The sequence below is a fragment of the Drosophila bipectinata genome, chromosome 3L (assembly GCF_030179905.1).
Source record: "Drosophila bipectinata strain 14024-0381.07 chromosome 3L, DbipHiC1v2, whole genome shotgun sequence".
Taxonomy (NCBI): Eukaryota; Metazoa; Arthropoda; class Insecta; order Diptera; family Drosophilidae; genus Drosophila; species Drosophila bipectinata.
In genome coordinates this window covers 14,002,134-14,022,348 of record NC_091738.1, presented here as the reverse complement: position 1 = coordinate 14,022,348, position 20,215 = coordinate 14,002,134, and the positions used below count along the sequence as shown (strand labels likewise).

The window sequence follows — 20,215 nt, the reverse complement described above, 5'->3', positions numbered from 1 at the left end:
TCGTATTCCTTTTGGAAAAAAATAAACAAAACATTGAAGGTCAACTTATTTGACACATTGTGCCCTTTATTTCGTATCGGAACTAACTCTTTCTTATCAATAACCTGCATTTGAAATGCAAAACACGGTGTAAAGTAACTTCCAGTACCTTGAGCATATCATCGCCACCAAGTTCAAGCCGTAGCCGCCCGCAAAGTTTGTGGTTTGCGGTGGAAGCTATGACGACTCTGCTGACTGTTCCAGCACCTTATTGTCAGACGTTTAGTTGAAACACAGACGTTCACAATGCCTCATGTACTGCGGCAGAATATGCTGTTGCCCGTGCCGCCCTCGGTGGTCTTGCACGATCCCCGCACCCACATCCGCCACCTGCCGCCCGCCTACAGTCCCGCCCAGACACCTCTCAGCCGGGAGCGGGACTTTGCCCCGCCGGTGCGCTACCACCTGGACTCGCCACGTAAACCGAAGTTCCGGCCCTGCAAGGTCATCTTCGTGGGGGACTGCTCCGTCGGCAAAACCGCCATTGTCAATCGGTAGGTTATATCTTGAACCATAACTGAAAAACAGATCAAAGATTTCTCCTTTTTAGATTCTGTTTTGACAGATTTCAATCAAATTACAAGGCTACTATTGGGGTGGACTTTGAACTGGAAAACTTTACTATTCTGGGTCACAACTACAGTCTGGAAATGTGGGACACGGCAGGGCAGGAGCGATTTAAATGCATAGCAGGAGCTTACTACCGCAACGCAAGTGGTAAGTGAAGTAGCACGGTTTTTTAAGATTCTTGATACTGAATAATATCTGCTTTCAGTGGTCGTAGTAACCTATGATATGACCAAGAGGGACACCCTTGAATCGGCCAAGAAGTGGCTCTCCAGCGCTCTCAACTATAATGTTAACCAAAAACCCTTGGTTTTTCTAGTGGGCACAAAAGCAGATCTCTTGGTAAGTTGTCTAATACCTAAACCAGCTATGAATTTAAAATTAAACCATCTAAATAGTCCAAGGAGGAGTTCATGAGAATGGAGCGTCTTGCTGGAGTGGCAGCTGCCGAGCTTCAGGCGGAATATTGGTCCGTATCGGCCCGGTCTGGATACAAAATAACGGAACTTTTTCAACGGATTGCCGGAATGGCCTTTGAAGTCGCTGTTAAAAAAGAAATGGAGAATCTTAAAGATACAAAAACGGAAGAAACATCACAACCACCAGTTAAATCGCAATCTTTTGGTTGGTATAATATGAAACTTGTTTTAAAATAATTAAAAACCAAATCGTTATTTACAGATTTACGGAACTTCTTCAGTAGCCGTTTCTCGACTCAAAAAAGTGGATGCGCTTGTTAAGCGTTCTTTCCTCTAAACTTTAAGTTAATTTTATTATCACCTGAAATAAATACAATACTTAACGAACAACAAAAGATTTTTAAATTTTTAAATGAAAAAAATTACAACAATTTAAAATTTACACAGATGGTGCTGCCATATCGTTGCACTTTAAATGTCATCTTCATTTAACAGAGCGCACTGTTAAGAGTGCAAAATAGTGCTGTTAAATCCGCAATAGCGTGCTGTTAGACGCAAGAACTGTCAAATTCGGCTTCCGCTTTTTGACAACTGCCCCTCAGTTTTCCTTTTCATTTCTTTTTCTCGTAGAAATGCCACCCAAAAAGCCAACCGAGAAATCCGGTAAGGGTTTTTCATACAAAAACTGACCAAAATTAAGTGAATTGATCAGCAAATGCAACGCGAATTAAAGGGGAACCTGCTGGTGTACAAATGTGCCGTGGGAATAATGGATTTAAGACAAAAATTAGCTGAAATAGTTGACCATGTTTGAGCCACGTGCGTCTGGATACCGAAATGTGTGAATGAGCTGGCCAGCATAATTAAACAATAGTGGAATGTTAATAAAAGTGATTTTAAGGGAGAAATACCTAGCTGGAAGTGATAAAGCATTGCTGATCATTCGACCTAACCTAACTTTGATATTGCCATGTTTACTAAAGTGAATTTTGTTCTGATCTGCTGTTTACAGCCAAGCCTGGCGACAAGAAGCCAGAGCAGAAGAAGGCTGCCGCCGCGGCTCCCGCTGCCGGCAAGAAGGAGGCTCCCGCCGCTGCCAAGCCTGCGGCTGCTGCCCCCAAGAAGGCTGCTCCTGCCAAGAAGCCAGCCGCTGCCGCCAAGAAGCCCGCTGCTGCTGCCGGAGCTGCCAAGAAGCCCGCGGTGAAGAAGACTGTGGCTACCAAGGCCAAGGCTGCTAAGGATGCCAAGAAGAAGATCGCTGCCGGCAAGAAGCCCCAGTCGGTCCTCGCCAAGCTGTCCGCCAAGGCCCGTGCGGCCGCCAAGGCCAAGAAGGGCGTCAAGCCCGGCGCTAAGCCCACCAAGGGAACCGCCAAGGCCAAGGCTGTGGCTCTGCTGAACGCCAAGAAGGTCCAGAAGAAGGTACTCAACACTGACCCCTTATTTATTTATTTTTGCTAATATGTTTAGTTTTTTCACAGATCATCAAGGGCGCTTTCGGTACCCGCACCCGCAAGGTTCGCACCAACGTGCACTTCCGTCGGCCCACAACCCTGAAGCTGCCCAGGAACCCCAAGTACCCCAGGAAGTCTGTGCCCACCAGGAACCGCATGGATGCCTACAACATCATCAAGTACCCGCTTACCACTGAGGCGGCCATGAAGAAGATTGAGGACAACAACACCCTGGTCTTCCTGACTCACCTGCGCGCCAACAAGAACCACGTGCGTGCCGCTGTCCGCAAGCTGTACGACATCAAGGTGGCTAAGGTCAATGTGCTGATCCGCCCCGATGGTCAGAAGAAGGCCTATGTCCGCCTGGCGCGCGACTACGATGCCCTGGACATTGCCAACAAGATCGGCATCATATAAGCGGTGACAGTGATGTATGGAATGTGCGTCGCGTTCTGCATCTTCTATGTAGAAATTTTTTCTATAAACAAAGTAATTGCTAAGCTGACACGTTAGAGCGAGGATGAACGTTTCAAAGTTGTCTGGGTATAATAAAAACCACTCAAAAACTAAGCGATAAGTATTTGATTTTGGGTGGGTTTTATTTTACTTTTATTTCAGATTTAAATTTTATATTTTCTTCAGAAAAAGGTGAGTTAAATACAAGAAAATTAATCAACTTTAAAACTAATATTTCTTTCTTTCAGATCTTAACACTTGCGACATTGATTGGAAGTTTAAACTCACAGGAAATCAAGGTAATTAAAAAATATTTGATTTTTTTTAATAGAATTCTTCATCTGATGATATATTTATGAAGGAATCTCATTGAGCTTCAGTCATTCGTTGCTTTGAAATTAACTTAATCTCCCACTGATTTTAAATCATCCAAATTTTTTGGTTTTATTTAAAATAAGATTTTCTAATCTATGTTTCTTAATCTTTTCAGAGTTTCTAAAAATCGTGACCAATTCAAAGTAACTTCCCAAAAGGTGTGTATAACTTTATTTAAATTTTTAATATTCTAGCTTTCTTTATGATGATTTTTTTAGAAGGAATCTCATTGAGCTTCAGTCATTCGTTGCTTTGAAATCAATTTTATCTCCCACTGATATTTATTTCAACTAAAAAGTTGATTTTTTTTATAAAATGAAACTAATTGTATCTTCTTTTATTACAGGTTATGCCATGGTGTCTATCAATATTCTTGTTTAAAACATATTAAACAATTTTTTATAAATAAAGAATTACAAATAAATATAAAACTTTTATTACTTATAACTCGAAACATTTAATATCTACGGAATTGTTTTCTAAACTTATCATAATGATAATCATCAGTCGCCCGCTTGACACCATTGGGATTGGTTTGGTGCTGCGCTGACTTGTTACCCTCTTTGTCCTCCCGCTTGCGTCTCTTCTGCTCGCTGTTGTCCTCGATGTTGACTGGAAATAATTTGAGATTAAAGGATATCGGAAGATCGTATTTGGATTCGACATACATCTATTGTGTTGCATAAAGTTTACAGCCATATTTGTGGGCACAAACTGGGATGGTCCGTCCTTTTTGTTCTTGGCATCCTGCAGTAGCTTCTGTTTGGCGTCCTCGGTGGCCTCGATGTTTCGTATCTTGGCCTGGATGCCCAGGTCCACCTCGGGTATACCGTTAAGCATCTGGTTGGACAACATCTCTTCGGATCGGTGAGAAGACGATTGCCTCAGATGGTCTGGCAGAGCATAGAGGGCTGCGTCCTCCGGCGTTAGGTACTTGTTTACATCATCATCTTCCGCCGCTGAAGCGTCAGTGCCTCCTCTCTTGCGCTTCTGCAGCTCCTGCTCAATGTACTTCATCATCTCCTCGTCTTCGTCGCGCTTGTTTGTCTCCGCCGAGAACTGGGTTCCAATTCCGACGTCATAGGCATCGTCCGCCTCCTTCATCTTGCCTGATTTCAACTGTTGCATGTTGACCAGACCTCCGGTCTTCACGTTGAAGGGATCCTTGATGGCCAGCTCCTCCTCGGGGGCCATTTTCTTTCCCAGCGCGAGCCCCACCAGGCTAACGCCATTGGGCCGCTGTCGCAGTCGCTGGCGTTCTTTGATCTCTTCGAGAGTTATCCTAAAAAATGGGATTTTATAAATATTGCATTGTTTATATTTTGGATAGCTTACTGTTCCTCCTTTTCCCCATCGTCCGAGTTTTTCCGCTGCCTGAGGTTTTTGCGGGAGGATTTTTTGAACACAACTTTCTTGGTGTCGTCGGCTTTGGCTTCTTCGGAGTCGCTCATATTTATGTTATTCTAATTTTTGAATAAATAATGAAATAAATAAATGTTTGTTTGGCAGGAACTCTTATCGTTATCGTTATCGAACACAGTGTTGAACAGGATTGCAAAAATGAGCAAGAAACAGAAAAAACAATGTATATTGTATGAAATTCGTATTTTAATACACAATATCATTAACTGAAGAATAAAATCAATACATTTTAAACGTTTTGTTTTATGTAAACTACTTATATATTAAAAAAATCAGTTTTATTGATACCAGTGGCAACTCCGCCAACTGCATCGATTTCTGCATCTTCCCATCACTATAAAGAAGCGGCATTCTTTTGCAGCAGGAATTTCGCACACTAGGAAATTTTTGGGGAAACTATTTAGGATATAAGTTTCTTGCGCTTTACCAACGGCGCTGCAGGAGCTAGAGCCAAGGTAAGAAGAGCTACAGGCAACGCATGGCTATCAGTCAGTGCCAACTCTGCCCAACAATCGATTTTAACTTGTGAAATTGCAGCGTTGGAAAAGGGGAGATATCAAGTGACCCCAAAGAGGCGTTAATGGACTAACTGGGATCCAAGGAAATCACCAATCCCACAACATGTACAACGGGATCGGACTAAACACTCCCCGTGGCTCCGGGACCAACGGTCACGTGCAGCGTAATTGGGCATTCGTGAGGCCGGGAAAGAAGGAGAAGGATTACCGCGCCGAGGACGACACAAAAAAACTGGACGCCCAGCTTAACCGGCCGCCCAACAAGGAAATCCTCGACCACGATCGCAAGCGCAAAATCGAAGTCAAGTGCCTCGAGTATGAGGAGCTTCTCGAGAAAGAAGGGTAAGCTGTTTGCGGAAAAAAGGGGACATTGGAACGTCTGTAATTGCAATCCTTGGTTATATAATGCCGGTTCGGGTCGACTGTCTGTTGCCTCGTGCGCTGTTTATGTTGTTGTTCGCTCTGTTTACGTTGGCGCCTGGTAGCAGCTCCTCTCGGCGAATGAGAGAGTGACGGACGCACACGCGCCGAGTTGAAATGAACAGTGAACAACCCCCAGCCCACTGGTGAGCCACCCTTAAGCTCTCCGCCCACTGGCGACACATGTGAGCACTCTTCCGGTGGCCCGCACTGGGCTGCTGGTGGTGAAAAAAAGTGCATTTCAGTTGTAGAGATTATTTTGTGTGAACGACATCCGCATGTCCGGGCGGACAAAAAAATCAAGCATTTCCTAGTCAAGATTTTAGTCTAAGCTAAGCTAAGCTAAGTTTTAAAATCCCTGGAAACCTCGTAAAATATAAATAATTTTAATAACTTGTCTAAAAGGTTGGCTTGTAAACGATCGTTAAAATAAACTATTTGCTAATCGCTAATTAAATATTCACAGACGCACACCCGAGGAGATCAAGTCGCTTGTGGACTCGTTCCGGCAGAAGTTGATAGGCCAAGGCAAAACCGATCTGGCCAAGGATGAATTCGGACGCGTAGCGTAAGTACATCATGTTAATGGCTTATGTAATTTTAAAAGAAAAGCGTGCGACCATTGGACAAATCAATAAACCCTTAAACAAATCGTCGGCAAGGCCTGGTTGGAATCTCGGCCAGCACCCGACAGCTGTAGACCGCACTCATGCGCGCACACACCCACACACTCCCCCCCTGCAAGGACGGCCAATCAAAAGCACCGAGTGGTAGAGAAAAAGCTGCTGCAAAGATTTTCCGGGATGCGCTCGGCTTTCAGTCACTTCAAGTCTTCCAAAGTAAAAGCATCTCAGGAATCGTTTCGTAGAAGTTAAATTAGAAAACATACAAAAGGAAAATAAACCCAATTAGTGTCCTCTAGAACAACGGTCTAAGGCGTCCTTGATAAGGACTGCGGCGATTGCAGTCACGGCCATGGCGTTCGGGCGGAAGGACGGTTGGGTTGGCCTCTGATAGCCGCTGGAAACACGATGGAAAAATCAATACTGGCCCCATGACGATCTGGGCAATCGAAAATATAGCCACCAGCCGCCTATTCATAGAAGAAAATATATATGCATATATGATATAAACATCGGAGAGGCAGCCCTTCAAGTGTGCCAAAGGAGAGGTGGCTAAGCAATCCAAAATGCACCCACTGAAGGAAAACCTGCTCGCATCGGTGAAAGCGATGGTTGAGGCGGTGGTGGCTTATGGCCGCCCGCGAGCCACCCTTAAGTCAGCTTTGGCACACGCTGCCGTGCTGCCGTGGATTAAGGGCTCATATCGTTTCTCGTACTATTCTAGTGGTTGTTGCAAGTAGTAATAATGGAGCCCCATTAAAATGGTATCAAGGCAGCCAAAGCAAAGAGCCAAATGCAAACTTGATACCTGAGTACCAACGAACAAATGCAACAAATCACTAAATAAGTCTTCCAATCCTAGAAATTAATTAGTTTAAGAATAGTAGTCGAGTAAGCAAGTGCGCCAAGTTGCAAAAGCGGAGTATTTCGTCTTGAAATCCAATGTTTTCTACAAGTTATCCAACGTCTTCCGGAGTGATAAGAAAAAATGGAATATAATGTAAAAAAAACATCTACTATGTAGTTGAAAGTGAAAGTAAAAGAAAAAACAATCCAAAGTCTTCCAGAATCATAAAAAATATATATATTTTTATATAACTAAAACATATAAATTATCTTTTGATACACTGTCTTCCAAATGGATGGATAAACATAACTATATATTATAATCCACTGTCTTCCTTGTGGAAATTAGATAATTTTTATAAAATAACTCGGTATTCCTTTTGGAAAGTGAAAATAAAATTGAATTCATGGTCTTCCCTGATAAAAAATTTATTAAAATATAAAAAAGAATTACATATAATATTAAAAATAGTGAAAATAAAATATAACTTCGTTTAAAAATTCAATTCAAGTTGAATGACCAAAATATATTAAAAATAATCTATATAATCGCGTTTATAATCGAAATATAATCCAAAATGCTGTCCTCCGAGATCTACAGCAACACCACGATAGCCACATCCACATCAATGGCTACGGCAGCAGCTGGCTCCACAGTAGGTGCCTCGACAGTGGCCACCGCAACCACAACAACAACGACGGCAGCCACCACAGTTCAGGTGGTGAAATTGAAGCAACGCCGCAAGCGACGCAAACGCGCAGGTCACGCAGTCACCCGCACCTCCAAACTAGCAGCCCAACCCACTGCCCCCTCGAATCCTACAACCAACCCAACCAGTCCCCGTCCGCCCGCCGTCAAAGCCAAAGCCGGGAGCAGCGTGGGCAAGAAGTGCAAGGCCCCCTACTTCCAGCACGACAATAGGAAGTGCCTGACAAAGTATGAGAGCTTCCGGCTCACCGCCACCGCCCACACCCTCAACTATGCGGCCGTGGCCAGGAAGTTTAAGCCCTTGCGGCCGGCGTTGGCAAGCGGCGCCAACAAGAACAGGCGACCAGCAGTTTCCAGGAGGAATCCCAAAGACTGCGCATGCGCTTGCCAGCAAAATGACTCGGGGATTCTGGACCCGGAACCGGCATTGCCGATGATACAAGAGACCGGCCCGCCACGAACAGCTGAGCACTTAATCCAGCGTGAACTGCCGGCGGCTGGGAGGGTGTTGCTTGAGCTTCTCAAGCACTCCTCCAGCAGCCTGCTGGAAACCCTGCTGAGGTAGCCAACGCGAAATAGGATCCACGCTTTTCTTTCTCTCTCTGTTTATATTTCTTTGATTTTCTAATAATATTCGTATGCTTTGGTCTTTCAGCGCCCGTGACACACATCAGATAGCCGAGGCACAACAGCAGAAAAACGCCAAGCTGCGTGAGGCTTTCAACATTTCCGAGTACTTTGTGGAGGGCACGAGCTTCGACGTCGACCGTAAGGCAAAGGAGGACCTGGCCAAAGGCGTGGCTATCCAAAAGGCACTGGACGACCAGCGCGAAAGCCTGGCTGCGGCGGCGGCAGCCGCCCAAGCTGCGGGCAAGGACAAGGAGACGGGCAAGAGGTACGCCCTTGTGCGCACACCATCACGCGACCGTGAGGGCAGCGAGGTGGCCAAGAACAGCGACGATGAGCGCGATCATGGCTCCAAGTCCGATAAGAAGAAGCGCAAGAAGCGCGCCAGAGAGAGGTGAGTGTTGCGATATATCCCTATGAGCTATCTCGATTAAATCCCTGAACTCTTTGCCTTTCAGTTCGGCCAGTCCTGACCGCAAAAAGGAGAAAAAGAAGAAATCAAAGAAACATAAGAAAGAGAGGTAAGCCCTGGTCCGGTACCCCCATCCTCCAGCCTCCAACAATCGTAGCAATCTGTGTTTGATTTTCGTTTTGCTCCTTAAACTATAATACAGTCATGAGTTTTTAGTTTCTTCGGTTCGGTATTTCCTTATCATACCATATACATAAATACATAGTAAAATGTAAACACACATTCGCTTAGAGCGTGACAATACCAATGAAACTTGTAACTATCAATCAACTGCTTAATACATTTTGTTTTTCGTCTCTACTCCTTCTTTTACATTGCATTTGAAACCACAAAAGGGACTCATATGAGAAAGAAAGTAAAAAGAAGCGAAAAGTTATGTACAAATGACTTAAACTTAGTTTTAACCGAGCAGCCACTCGTACCACTTACCAACACCCACTATAAGAACCAATCCAATCAAGTGAATCCAACAAAACCTAAAAACACAAAAACCAAAACTGAACAAACAAATAAAACCAAATGTTTCAAATGCCTTTCTGCAATATATATATACTTTCGTTATCCTAACACTTGCAAAGACAATCTTTTATTTATGAAACCGTGTGCAGCGAGAGAGTGAGTAGAGGGTTGTATGTATCCAGTATCCTACTAGTCACACACTCCCCCAATCCCAGTACATAGAATACCCCATACATTCAACCCAAATGTAACCGAAACTGATCGATACTCTTTCCCCACAATTTGTCCATTCACATTTCTCTCAAAACTTTTGCCCGGCGGTAAGTAATAATTCGATTCTACATCATAGATTAAACCATAGAAACATCATTGCAACACACTACTATAAACCAAAAAATCCAAAAACAAGTTAAAGAACTACTACTACCTTATCAGAATCTTTAACATAACGATACGATACAATACAATACGATAAAGTTTAAGAGGTCTTTCTGTGTTTTTGCAAAAATTAAAAGCGAATTACTTTCTCATCTTTCTTTCTATTGTTATGATTACCTTCTATAATGTTAAGACAATGCAATTTGCGCAGTTTTCGATGAAGGTAAAGCACTGAACCACAAGTAAACCTATTTATACTTTTGCTGCTAAACCAGTAATTTGGAGCTCGCTCGAGCTAAGGACAGCTGAGGGCGCCTTGTCTGATCTGTGTGTTGTAGCAAGCACAAATAATAAACACGCTCTCCTCAGCCACCACGCCACATTCCCTAGGCAGGATCTATCGACACTCATCCTGGCTTCTCATTCTACTTGCAGTAAGGCGAAGAAGAAAAAGTCTCGCAAGCGTCGGCACAGCGATGGCGATCGGGACAGCGACAAGGACACTGAGGACGAGGATGCTGGCAGCAGTGACGAGGATCGTCGGGCCAAAAAGAAGGCTAAAAAGGACAAGGTATGCAAGAGCTATAACCCATAGATAGAACCATAAGCAAAAGTGAAAACCGTTGCACCCAACCTATCGGATATCCGGGGAGAATTGGGATCGGGATCGGAGCAAAATCAAAAGTCCCCCCCGGAAGTATGTGCATGTTCCATGGAGACTACACCATCCAATCTGATGCTCACATAACTTTGTAACATATGCCTATATCTATTCCTTTATATATATATTGTACGACTCATCCAATGTCTAATTACGGCCCAATCCAGTCCAAGTGGAAGTAAAGCCTCTCTCTCTATATATTAACTTATGATTCTATATATATTATTACCTGTATATGATGATAACTCGTTTGACTTATCGTTTCGTTGTTTCTATTGTTCACCAAATATTAAACATACGCCATTTCTTCTCTTGCTTATTTACTTCTTTTTCCACCAAATGAAACATTCAATAATAACGATTGACAAAATAACAAATAACCGCCAATTATAAAACCTCCTACCTCTATAAATACTATTAGTAAACAAACAAAATTATCAAAAAAAATCACCCACAAATATTGTAAAAGGTAAAAAGGCTTCAAACGCATTCACAATCTAGTTTAATATTATTATTTTCTATTTCTAATAATTTTGGTTTTTATAATTTTGAATAGTTGCTTAGAAAACGTGGTGTCTACTCACATCTAAAATTATCTCACAGATCTAAACTAAATTAAATAATTATGAGTAGCCACTTAATTTATTTGGAAACCTCCTTCAAATTCGTAACAATTTTTAGTAACACGTAGATCTCCTACCCAAATCAAAATTTAACTAAAATCTAAGTGATATCAAGAATCAAAAAGAACTTTATATTTTGTTTACAAAAACCCCTGGCGCTTCATTAATATAGGATAGCTTTCAATGGCTCTCTAGTAGTTTTGTAAGTACTTTCATTTGTTTTATTTAAGCTACCAACTGCTGCAAGAACACTCTTTCAAAATATTGTCTGAAGTGAATCGAAAACTCGTGTATAAATCCACAATGACTGATGAAAAGAATATATATTACTATACATAGTTTAGCAGACCTAGAGAGAATGCTTGCCAAGAGAAACGCCGCAAAATTTTAAGCACCAAACTCGAATCTTACGTCTTCCATTCCATATCGAATGAAATGTTTGCCATTACTGCTAACAGTTAGACTCTTAGCAAGTCCTCCTTGCTGCCTATCTGACAGTCCTGTAACACTCGACCTTCTTCTATTATGCAGAGAAAGCGCGACAAGAAGTCCAGAAAGAAGTCACACGCCCGTGCCAGCTCCTTGGATTCGGACCGCTCTATGTAAGTACTTTTCCAATCTTAAGTGTGTTACTCTTATCCTAATGAGAATGATTTTAGATCTCCGTCGCGGAAGGTGAAGAAATCCGGAAAACACCGAGAAGAAAACAACTCAAAGGCCAGCGATGCTGTCGCTCAGCAGGGCAATCCCTTCCGCAGCCGTTCTCGGGAACGGCGAAAGGACATTAAATCCAGGCCCATTGAATCATCGGTCGACAGTAGACGCCACAAGTCCCGAGACCGATCAGCGGCTACTCCACCGCGCAAAGAGCCGGAAAGCGGTCGAGAACCCTCCAAAGACAGGCATCGGTCCAAAGAAAGACAGCGCTCTAAGGAGCGGCAGAGATCAAAGGACAGGCACAGATCGAAGGAAAGACAAAGGTCTAAGGACAGGCAGCGCTCCAGAGAAAAACATAGATCCAAGGACAAGAAGCAATCTGTTGAAAAAAGGAGGGAAAAGTCCAAGGAACGACGGCGATCGAAGGAACGTGAACGAAGGCGCTCCGTAGAGAAGGAACCGGAGCGAAGGCGCTCTGTCGAAAAGGACAGTGGGCGAAGGCGCTCTATAGAAAAGGACAGTGAGCGTAGAAGGTCTGTGGAGAAGGAACGAGACCGTAAAAGAAATGTGGAGAAAGAACGTGACCGTAAGACATCCGTAGAAAAGGAACGTCGTGAACGTAGGAAATCTCCGCAAAGGGAACGTGAGCGGAAAAGATCCGTAGAGAAGGAACGTGAACGGAAAAGATCCGTAGAGAAAGAACGTGAACGAAAAAGATCCGTAGAGAAGGAACGTGACCGGAAACGATCCGTGGAGAAGGAACGTGACCGGAAAAGATCCGTAGAGAAGGAACGTGACCGGAAACGATCCGTGGAGAAGGAACGTGACCGAAAAAGATCCGTAGAGAGGGAACGCGATCGGAAAAGATCCGTAGAGAAGGAACGCGACCGGAAAAGATCTCCCGAGAAAGAACGCGATCGGAAAAGATCCCCCGAGAAGGAACGGGACCGGAAAAGATCCCCCGAGAAGGAACGCGACCGGAAAAGATCCCCCGAGAAAGAACGCGAAAAACCAAAAGCCCGTTCTCCCTCTAAAGAGCGACACCGCTCCAAGGAAATAAAGAGAAGGCGCTCCAAGGACCGCCAATCTTCCAATGAGAGAAGACGCTCCAAGGAGAGGCAACTTTCCAAAGACCGCCAAGTCAAGGATGCTCGGTCCACAAAATCCTCCAAGGATCGGAGTCCTACGAAGAAAACTGAACGCCGACAACGCTCGCGATCCAAGGAAGCTAGCAGGAAGCGAGATGATGAGCCCAAGCGATCTCGGTCGCAAGCTCATTCCCCAGAGGTGCCGCCCAAGAAAGCCGCGGCGCCTCCAGCCTTTAATCCATTTAAGGCGGCCGAGGACACGGTGAATGACATCTTGGGCACCAAGTCGGTGATGGTGGCCTTGGAGCAGACAAAGCGCCAAAGGGCAGAGTCCAGCTCCAGTTCGGACTCGGGCTCTGATTCCAGTAGCGACTCCTCTGCCTCTAGGACGCCATCTCCCAAACGCCCATCACCCAAAAAACAACGAAAGAAGAGTCATACACCCGAAACCAGGGAGATCAAGAAGGAAGCCACTCCCAAGAGGTCAAGCGTGAAGAGGGAACGTTCCGGTTCTCCCTCGAAGTCCAAGCCAAAGAGCAAGGTTGGCACTCCGAGTCCCAAGCCAGCAAGGCGCCGCTCACGATCGTCTTCCTCGGAGCTGCGCTACTCGCCGGCTGAAAGGCATCCAGAGCGCTACCAAGATATCCTAGGCCACGACAAGAAAAAGTCCCGGGATGGCCCGACAGTAAAACCAGCGCCCGTGGTCCGCCTGCGAGCGCAGAGTGACGACGGAAGCGATAACGAAAATGGTGGCGGGGTTGACGGGGTCGCTCTGGAAGAGTTCCAGCAGAGCCGGCGAGATCGGGAGGAACTGCAGGAGCTCAAGATGCTGGAGCAACTAAAGTCTGGCATTGCGGCCAAGGCCAAGCAGAAGATCAGGACAATGGAAAAGGACCCCTCTGGGCGATCCGATGGCAACGAAGTAAGTGGCAGCGACCAGGTGACGGCTAACAAACGTAACTCGCTAAACGAATTCCTTGTTGCTAACAACGTGACCGCTTTGATTAACCCACCACCGACCATAGCGGCTGCTCTGCCGCAGGATGTGGCACCGCGCAAGGAGCAGCCATTGCTGCCAAATCCAGAACCTCGGCCACATCCGGAACGGAATCATGTGTCTGTGGAGGAGTCGCCAATGAAGAAAAGGGACGCCAGCACACCGCCCATTTGCAAGACGCCCCTTGTGGCGGCGAATGGCGAGGCCAAGAGTCCGACAGTTCAGGGTTTCAGTCATAAGATCCACCTGCACCACCACGGCGGCAGACCTCCTCCACAGCACCACCTGCACCACCAGCAGATGCAGCCCGGCGGGAAGCGCATCTTCCACAACCGGACGCTGAATAATAATCCTAACAGTAGACATAGTACTAACCCTCATGCATGTGGTGGTGGTATCCCCCATTCGAATCCAAACAGCAATACTAACAGCAGTGGCGGCGGTGCTGGTGGCGGCGAACGCAATCCGGGAATGCTGCCCTTTCTGGCGGGCACCCCGGGCACCTACAACCGCACCACCAACCGGCTCAACCACGGTCCCCTGCTAACCGCCACCCACTACAACATCTGCAAGAATCACCAGCACAGTCTCCAGCAGCAGCAGTTGCGCGGACTGGTCTACAATCCAGCGCTGTTCGGGCACGGCGGGCCGCGCCATCCAGGCTTACTATCGCTGACCGGAGCAGGGGTAGCCGTGGGAGGGCCAGGTGCACCGCTGCTCGGACACCCACCGCGCGGTGGTCCCATCAGCTTTAACGCGGCGGCTGCGGCAGCGGCTGTGGCCGCCAATAGTATTAGCTATCACCATCACTCACATCAGCATTCGCATCAACAGAAACCGAAAATCGTTATTAAGCCCTTCAAAATTCACGATCCACAGCCCCTGGTAGCAGCACTGGCGGACAGCTCTCTGGTGGATGCCATCGTCTCCAAGGTGTCCACCGCCACTGTGGCGGCGGCCGAGAGTGCAGCACGGAGGAGCAGAAGTCGCGAGCGCCGAAGTCGGACACGCAGCCGGAGCCATAGCCGCAGTAAACGGCACCACCATCGCTCCTCCAGCCGCTCGAGATCGTAAGTCTTATTTTCACTCTTTCGAAAAGCATCTTAGTAACAATACCACATCCTTTCAGACGCTACAGCTCTTCCAGCAGTCGCAGTGGCTCGCGCAGCTCCCGCTCTCGCTCCGGCTCGCATTCATCGCGCTCCAGCTGCTCCTCGCACAGCAGCTCCGGTAGCTCCTCCTCCGGCAGTGGCTCGGCATCATCGCAGTCCGGTTCACGCTCACCCTCGATACCGAGACGACGCGGCTCGCCCAGTTTTCTAGACAGAAGACGCATAACGAGGTAGTTACCCGACGGACAACTGACTTGAATTTTTTTTTTATCTTAATTTATTTAATTTAATTTACCGATTTCTTGTTTTAATTTCTTTTCGTAGCCGTCGATCCCCGCGAAACTCCAGACGCTAGTTGGTAGCCATTATTCGTTTGATTTCCAACTTACCTCTAAGTTAAATGTAACTCTTTTTATTATTTTACAAAGTTTTCTTTTTTCCAGCAAGCTCTCAGGATATACTTCCGATTTTCACAAATAAGTTTAACCATCACAATATTATTTATTTTTGTGTGCTTTTTTTAAACTCTTATTTTTTTAACTTTAGCCAAGCCGCCAATAAATTTTGTAACCTCACCAGCAGCGTAGTGTTTTTAAGATTTTATTTTCTTGATTTTTAGCCCATTTTGTGTTGAATGATCTTTTCAGTTGGTGAGTTATATAAGTTGATGATTGGAATTCCACGCCCCAGTATATATTTTCAAAATCAATAAAAAATTATATTTTTCAGCGCACGGAAGCGACCCATTCCGTATCATCACAAGGCGGGTGGGGAAGGCGTCGAGCTGGAGGATGCCTCCAGCTGTTGCTCCAGCTGCTTCAGTCGCGCCAGCAGCCCGGCCACGCCCATATGCGCGCCCCTTCGATCCAGCCGGAGCCCCTCGATGGCAGCCTTCTGAGTGTTAACCGCGTCGCTGCGCAAAATGTGCGGCGAGCCCTGAGAGTAATCCTCCCTAAACTGGCCGTTATCCCTACTCTAAGCCTAAGATAGTTGTTATGTCGCATTGAATTTGTTTACACATTCCTCTAGTCCTAAGCCCGTCGCCGCCAACCCACATTCCCATGAATTTACTAGCGAAATTATACTACATCGTATATTCTAGTCACTATACTCGTTTGTAGGCCTTTGATCGATTATTTGCTAGTTTTAAGCTGCCTTTTAAATTAAATACATCATTTGTTGCAATCTCTAAGAGTTGGTCTTTCAAAGGTTGGCTGCCAGTTACTGGATCTGAGTTACTTTTCAGATTTTTATTTGCATTAAAAAAGTTACAATTATAAGGGTTTCAATAACAGTCAGTGAATAAGGCGCCCTACTCCGAGTAGTAATAATAGCTTATCTTAGGCGGGACCCTGCTCTTTGCAATTCGCTCGAAGCGATAAACAATGTCAAGCAGTTCGGTCCTAATCTAAATGCTAATCGGAATACTAAGCTAAGACAACATCCATTGTGGGTTGTTCAAACTTTAAAGTCCTCGTTTCCGGGAGGGGATGGAATGATTAATTCTTGGCTTTTTCGGCGGCCAGTTTCTCCTGGAATCGGCGACGCTTCTGGGCGATGTAGACGACCCAGATGAAGGAAATAATAGCCATGCTGATCGACCGGAACATGGGAGGCACGTACGCGAAGTTGAGGTACACAAACAGGGACAAGTACTGCCAGTTGGCCTTCAGAAGGGGCCAGTAAAGCTTCTCCACATTCTTGATCGCCGTCTGGGGAGACTTTCCCTGCAACAGACGGAGTAGGAGGCGTTTAGCAAAGCGGTAAAAGATGCAAGTGAAGGGAACTCACCTCGAACAGAGCCAAGAAGAACAGGGAGAGAGCCTGATAGGTCGGGGCGTAGACCAGACGCTCGGACAAGAACAGGAAGAACCGCCTGAAACGGAGGTCATGGCTGAACAATCTTTCAACGGTGGTGTAAAAGTAGTGGGGGACACTGCCCCCGAAGATCAGGCCAAACAGTCCATAGGCGAAGACGCTGTGCTGGTTCAAGGTCTTGGCACCCGCCAGTCGTTGCGAAGTTACGTTCGCCGAAGTGGCCAGGACGCATCTGCAAATGCGAAATCTCTACTAGATTAAGGTGCCGATAAGGTTTACTGTGTGTACTCACGCCGTGATGGACTTGGTTCTAACCGGATGGTTGAAGAGCTGCTCCAGATAGCTACCAAAGAGGGAGTACAGAGGCTTCGAGAGAACCATGTTGGAGGCGAAACACTTGTATGGAGAAGCACCTAAAATCTAAAGGATGCAAATAGGTCGGCAGCGGGTTAAAGTGCAAAGTGCAACTGATAACAGCAGAGACCGGTTCTCTCAGACCAGAACATTTACCTACGAAGTCCAAACGTCTTGGCAGCCTATAATCACTAACCATACAGCATATAGACAACCCATTTCATACAACGAAAATGGACGCGAAAATTTCTTGCGACAGGCCCCAGCAGGCCCCAGAGCGGATTTCTTACGCTCTCTTACGCTCATCGTTCGTTCATCTTACGCTCATTCTCGCAATAAATGTTTTCTGTTTCTCAGTCTCTAAACGGAGCGCGATGAAGAAGGTTGGCCTGCGCTTCGGTTGATCTTTGTATGTATGCGTGTCACACATTCACATACATGGGTGTATGTGTGCGTGCGATTTCGTTTCGAAGCCAGCGCACAAAATTTTGATTTTTCTTACTTTTAAGGCTTGCTACCCTAACAAAATTCGGGTATTCGTTATTTGATGAAATGACGAAAGAAATTATATTATTTTTTATTTTATTTTTTTTTATTATTTCAGCATACATTTTTAATTTATTTAGGAATAAGATTAAGTGTTAGTAGTAAAATGTTTTCTGTATATATATTTTTACGAATCATTAAAAATCAATATACTGAGAAAGTGTCAGAGTATATTTCGGTCGGAGTCACTTAAAGCGCCGATTGCTTTTAAGTTTTTGTTGTTCTGCAAGAGGCTTGTGCATGCCTACTCTAACGATGGAATGATTTTTAGGGGAGGGTGAAGACACGAAAACAGCTGATGGACTTGTTTACCTTTTTTGTTTACAATTTTTCAGGCACTTGTTATTATATTTTGGGTTATTGTGAGATTTAATTAAATTATTGTCGTTAATTTAATAATTTCCTTATATATATTTCCTTATATATAATAACTTTAAAAAGTAATTTAATTCTTCACCCGTCTTCACCCTCCCCTAAAAATCATTCCATCGTTAGAGTAGGCATGCACAAGCCTCTTGCAGAACAACAAAAACTTAAAAGCAAACGGCGCTTTAAGTGACTCCGACCGAAATATACTCTGACACTTTCTCAGTATATTGATTTTTAATGATTCGTAAAAATATATATACAGAAAACATTTTACTACTAACACTTAATCTTATTCCTAAATAAATTAAAAATGTATGCTGAAATAATAAAAAAATATAATATACAAAATAATATAATTTCTTTCGTCATTTCATCAAATAACGAATACCCGAATTTTGTTAGGGTAGCAAGCCTTAAAAGTAAGAAAAATCAAAATTTTGTGCGCTGGCTTCGAAACGAAATCGCACGCACACATACACCCATGTATGTGAATGTGTGACACGCATACATACAAAGATCAACCGAAGCGCAGGCCAACCTTCTTCATCGCGCTCCGTTTAGAGACTGAGAAACAGAAAACATTTAATGCGAGAATGAGCGTAAGATGAACGAACGATGAGCGTAAGAGAGCGTAAGAAATCCGCTCTGGGGCCTGCTGGGGCCTGTAGCAAGAAATTTTCGCGTCCATTTTCGTTGTATGAAATGGGTTGTCTATATGCTGTATGGTTAGTGCTATAATCAACTGACTACAAATATACACCTGTAGATATGAATATTATCTTAGTTAGTTTATGCCCCAGTTGAATACGGTCTTCCTAAAAGCTGAGCACAGTTCTAAGATTATCGAACCGGTTTAGACCTGGCCACACTGCGTGTTCTATCACTTTGTATATTTAAAACTAACGAAATTAATTAAATTATCGGGGGCCTAGGGGTTTTAAAAAGATTCGATGGAGTTTCCGCCGTGCCCTCCCTCGCTGAAGTCCATTCAGCACTTCCTGAAACTGGCTCAGGAGCATGATTCGAGAGACTTCGTGATAGCCTATTGGGCGAGACTCTAGTAAGTAATCCATTGTTTATTGTCGATTGGTTGTAATTAATTATTGCTCTTCTTAAACTCTATTCAGTGCTCTCCAGGTAGGCTTAAAGGTGTCTACCCAAACGGCAGAGGAAACCAAGTTACTCCTGGGTAAATTAGAAGTGAAGAAATCTATACGCACTTTCCTTGGGGATGACTCATCCGTGTTTATTTTCTTTTTGGTGCAGCCATTATGGACTGGCTGGAGCAGGTGAAGAAGCAGTATGCGGACAATGAGGCGATAACCAACGAAGTAGCTGCCCAGGCACACATTGAGAACTATGCCCTCAAACTGTTTCTGTACGCTGACAAGCAGGACCGAGAGGAAAATTTCGGCAAGTGAGTCAATACTAAGCTTCACATGGAGCATCTTGATTCATCTGATTACTTTCCAGAAACGTTGTCAAGGCGTTCTACTCCAGTGGAGTACTATACGACATTTTGCAGACCTTTCCAGGCGAGTTGAGCGAGGAGGCTCTCCACAACCGAAAGTACGCCAAGTGGAAAGCCGCCTACATCCACAATTGCCTGAAGAACGGGGAGACGCCTATCCCTGGTCCGCTTCCCGATGATGACGAAGACGAGTTCGGTGAGGAAGGGGACAACACCAATGCATCTGCGGCTACCCCTCCAGAAGAGGCGCCAGCTTCTGATCCTGCACCGACTCCCTATCAACTGGATCCGGCGCCATCAAACATCACGCCACCCACGGCCGAGGAGATTCTCGATAATCCCAACAAATTGCCCAGTCCTCCGGTAGAGGAAGAGAAGCCAGGCGGCTTCGTGCCGTATGTGCCCACGGCTCAGCCCAATCCTGCCACAGCCGCTACCATTTACCAGCCCATCGTGCCCGTGGCCGGAGTGCAGATCACGCCGGACCAAATGATTACCGCCCAGAAGTATTGCAAGTATGCCGGCAGCGCCCTAAACTACGACGACGTGAAAACAGCCATCGAGAACCTGCAAAAGGCCCTCAAGTTGCTGAGCACTGGGTCTGAATAAGGATAATATGTGACGATGATATATTCATACCATGTGTAACCCGTGCACAGTTATAGCTTAGAGCACCCGTATAATAATCTCCCGCTAATCACGCAAATTAAAACGATATTTAGATTGACTGAGGTTGGT

The 20,215-nt window shown here is 45.2% G+C and overlaps 6 protein-coding genes and 2 non-coding genes across 14 annotated transcripts; 6 read left to right on the top strand and 2 right to left on the bottom strand.

Annotated features, from left to right (window-relative positions):
* Window positions 1–35: 35 nt before the first annotated feature.
* RabX5 (RAS oncogene family member RabX5) lies at window positions 36–1,413 on the top strand. The gene is made up of 5 exons (XM_017234406.3): window positions 36–533; window positions 590–756; window positions 815–948; window positions 1,005–1,230; window positions 1,288–1,413. The coding sequence occupies exons 1-5, from the start codon at window positions 286–288 to the stop codon at window positions 1,344–1,346; spliced, it is 834 nt and encodes a 277-aa protein (XP_017089895.2). The 5' UTR covers window positions 36–285; the 3' UTR covers window positions 1,347–1,413.
* A 149-nt stretch (window positions 1,414–1,562) lies between these two features.
* Window positions 1,563–3,046, top strand: RpL23A (ribosomal protein L23A). Its single transcript, XM_017234498.3, has 3 exons — window positions 1,563–1,688; window positions 2,038–2,444; window positions 2,504–3,046. The coding sequence occupies exons 1-3, from the start codon at window positions 1,658–1,660 to the stop codon at window positions 2,891–2,893; spliced, it is 828 nt and encodes a 275-aa protein (XP_017089987.2). The 5' UTR covers window positions 1,563–1,657; the 3' UTR covers window positions 2,894–3,046.
* A 216-nt stretch (window positions 3,047–3,262) lies between these two features.
* On the top strand, window positions 3,263–3,360 carry LOC122320977 (small nucleolar RNA Me28S-Am2634). The gene has a single exon (XR_006245921.1). It is a non-coding gene; the product is annotated as a small nucleolar RNA Me28S-Am2634 (small nucleolar RNA).
* A 138-nt stretch (window positions 3,361–3,498) lies between these two features.
* On the top strand, window positions 3,499–3,595 carry LOC122320976 (small nucleolar RNA Me28S-Am2634). The gene has a single exon (XR_006245920.1). It is a non-coding gene; the product is annotated as a small nucleolar RNA Me28S-Am2634 (small nucleolar RNA).
* Window positions 3,596–3,727: 132 nt separating this feature from the next.
* On the bottom strand, window positions 3,728–4,831 carry LOC108120734 (splicing factor C9orf78). Its single transcript, XM_017234497.3, has 3 exons — window positions 4,643–4,831; window positions 3,976–4,589; window positions 3,728–3,919 (listed from the first exon to the last, which is right to left on the bottom strand). The coding sequence occupies exons 1-3, from the start codon at window positions 4,756–4,758 to the stop codon at window positions 3,765–3,767; spliced, it is 885 nt and encodes a 294-aa protein (XP_017089986.2). The 5' UTR covers window positions 4,759–4,831; the 3' UTR covers window positions 3,728–3,764.
* A 109-nt stretch (window positions 4,832–4,940) lies between these two features.
* Srrm234 (Serine-arginine repetitive matrix 2/3/4) lies at window positions 4,941–16,111 on the top strand. 7 transcript variants are annotated; one of them, XM_017234493.3, is made up of 11 exons: window positions 4,941–5,184; window positions 5,267–5,589; window positions 6,134–6,235; window positions 7,738–8,406; window positions 8,501–8,866; window positions 8,931–8,993; window positions 10,217–10,352; window positions 11,597–11,667; window positions 11,725–14,877; window positions 14,937–15,149; window positions 15,649–16,111. In XM_017234493.3, exons 2-11 carry the CDS (start codon window positions 5,351–5,353, stop codon window positions 15,815–15,817), a joined length of 5,181 nt encoding a protein of 1,726 aa, XP_017089982.2. In that variant the 5' UTR covers window positions 4,941–5,184; window positions 5,267–5,350; the 3' UTR covers window positions 15,818–16,111. The 7 variants fall into 7 exon arrangements, with proteins under 7 accessions (XP_017089982.2, XP_070136256.1, XP_070136259.1 ...); XM_070280158.1 differs by lacking the exons at window positions 7,738–8,406; window positions 15,649–16,111 and adding an exon at window positions 15,244–15,497 and having other exon boundaries at window positions 4,958–5,184; window positions 11,725–13,732; window positions 14,687–14,877; XM_070280155.1 differs by lacking the exons at window positions 7,738–8,406; window positions 15,649–16,111 and adding an exon at window positions 15,244–15,497 and having other exon boundaries at window positions 4,949–5,184.
* Window positions 16,112–16,154: 43 nt separating this feature from the next.
* LOC108120736 (peroxisomal membrane protein 2) lies at window positions 16,155–17,282 on the bottom strand. The gene is made up of 4 exons (XM_017234499.3): window positions 17,248–17,282; window positions 17,030–17,157; window positions 16,711–16,969; window positions 16,155–16,646 (listed from the first exon to the last, which is right to left on the bottom strand). Exons 2-4 carry the CDS (start codon window positions 17,116–17,118, stop codon window positions 16,419–16,421), a joined length of 576 nt encoding a protein of 191 aa, XP_017089988.2. The 5' UTR covers window positions 17,119–17,157; window positions 17,248–17,282; the 3' UTR covers window positions 16,155–16,418.
* A 1,569-nt stretch (window positions 17,283–18,851) lies between these two features.
* Vta1 (vesicle trafficking 1) lies at window positions 18,852–20,205 on the top strand. Its single transcript, XM_017234496.3, has 4 exons — window positions 18,852–19,066; window positions 19,134–19,195; window positions 19,273–19,423; window positions 19,480–20,205. Exons 1-4 carry the CDS (start codon window positions 18,957–18,959, stop codon window positions 20,084–20,086), a joined length of 930 nt encoding a protein of 309 aa, XP_017089985.2. The 5' UTR covers window positions 18,852–18,956; the 3' UTR covers window positions 20,087–20,205.
* The last annotated feature ends 10 nt before the right edge of the window (window positions 20,206–20,215 follow it).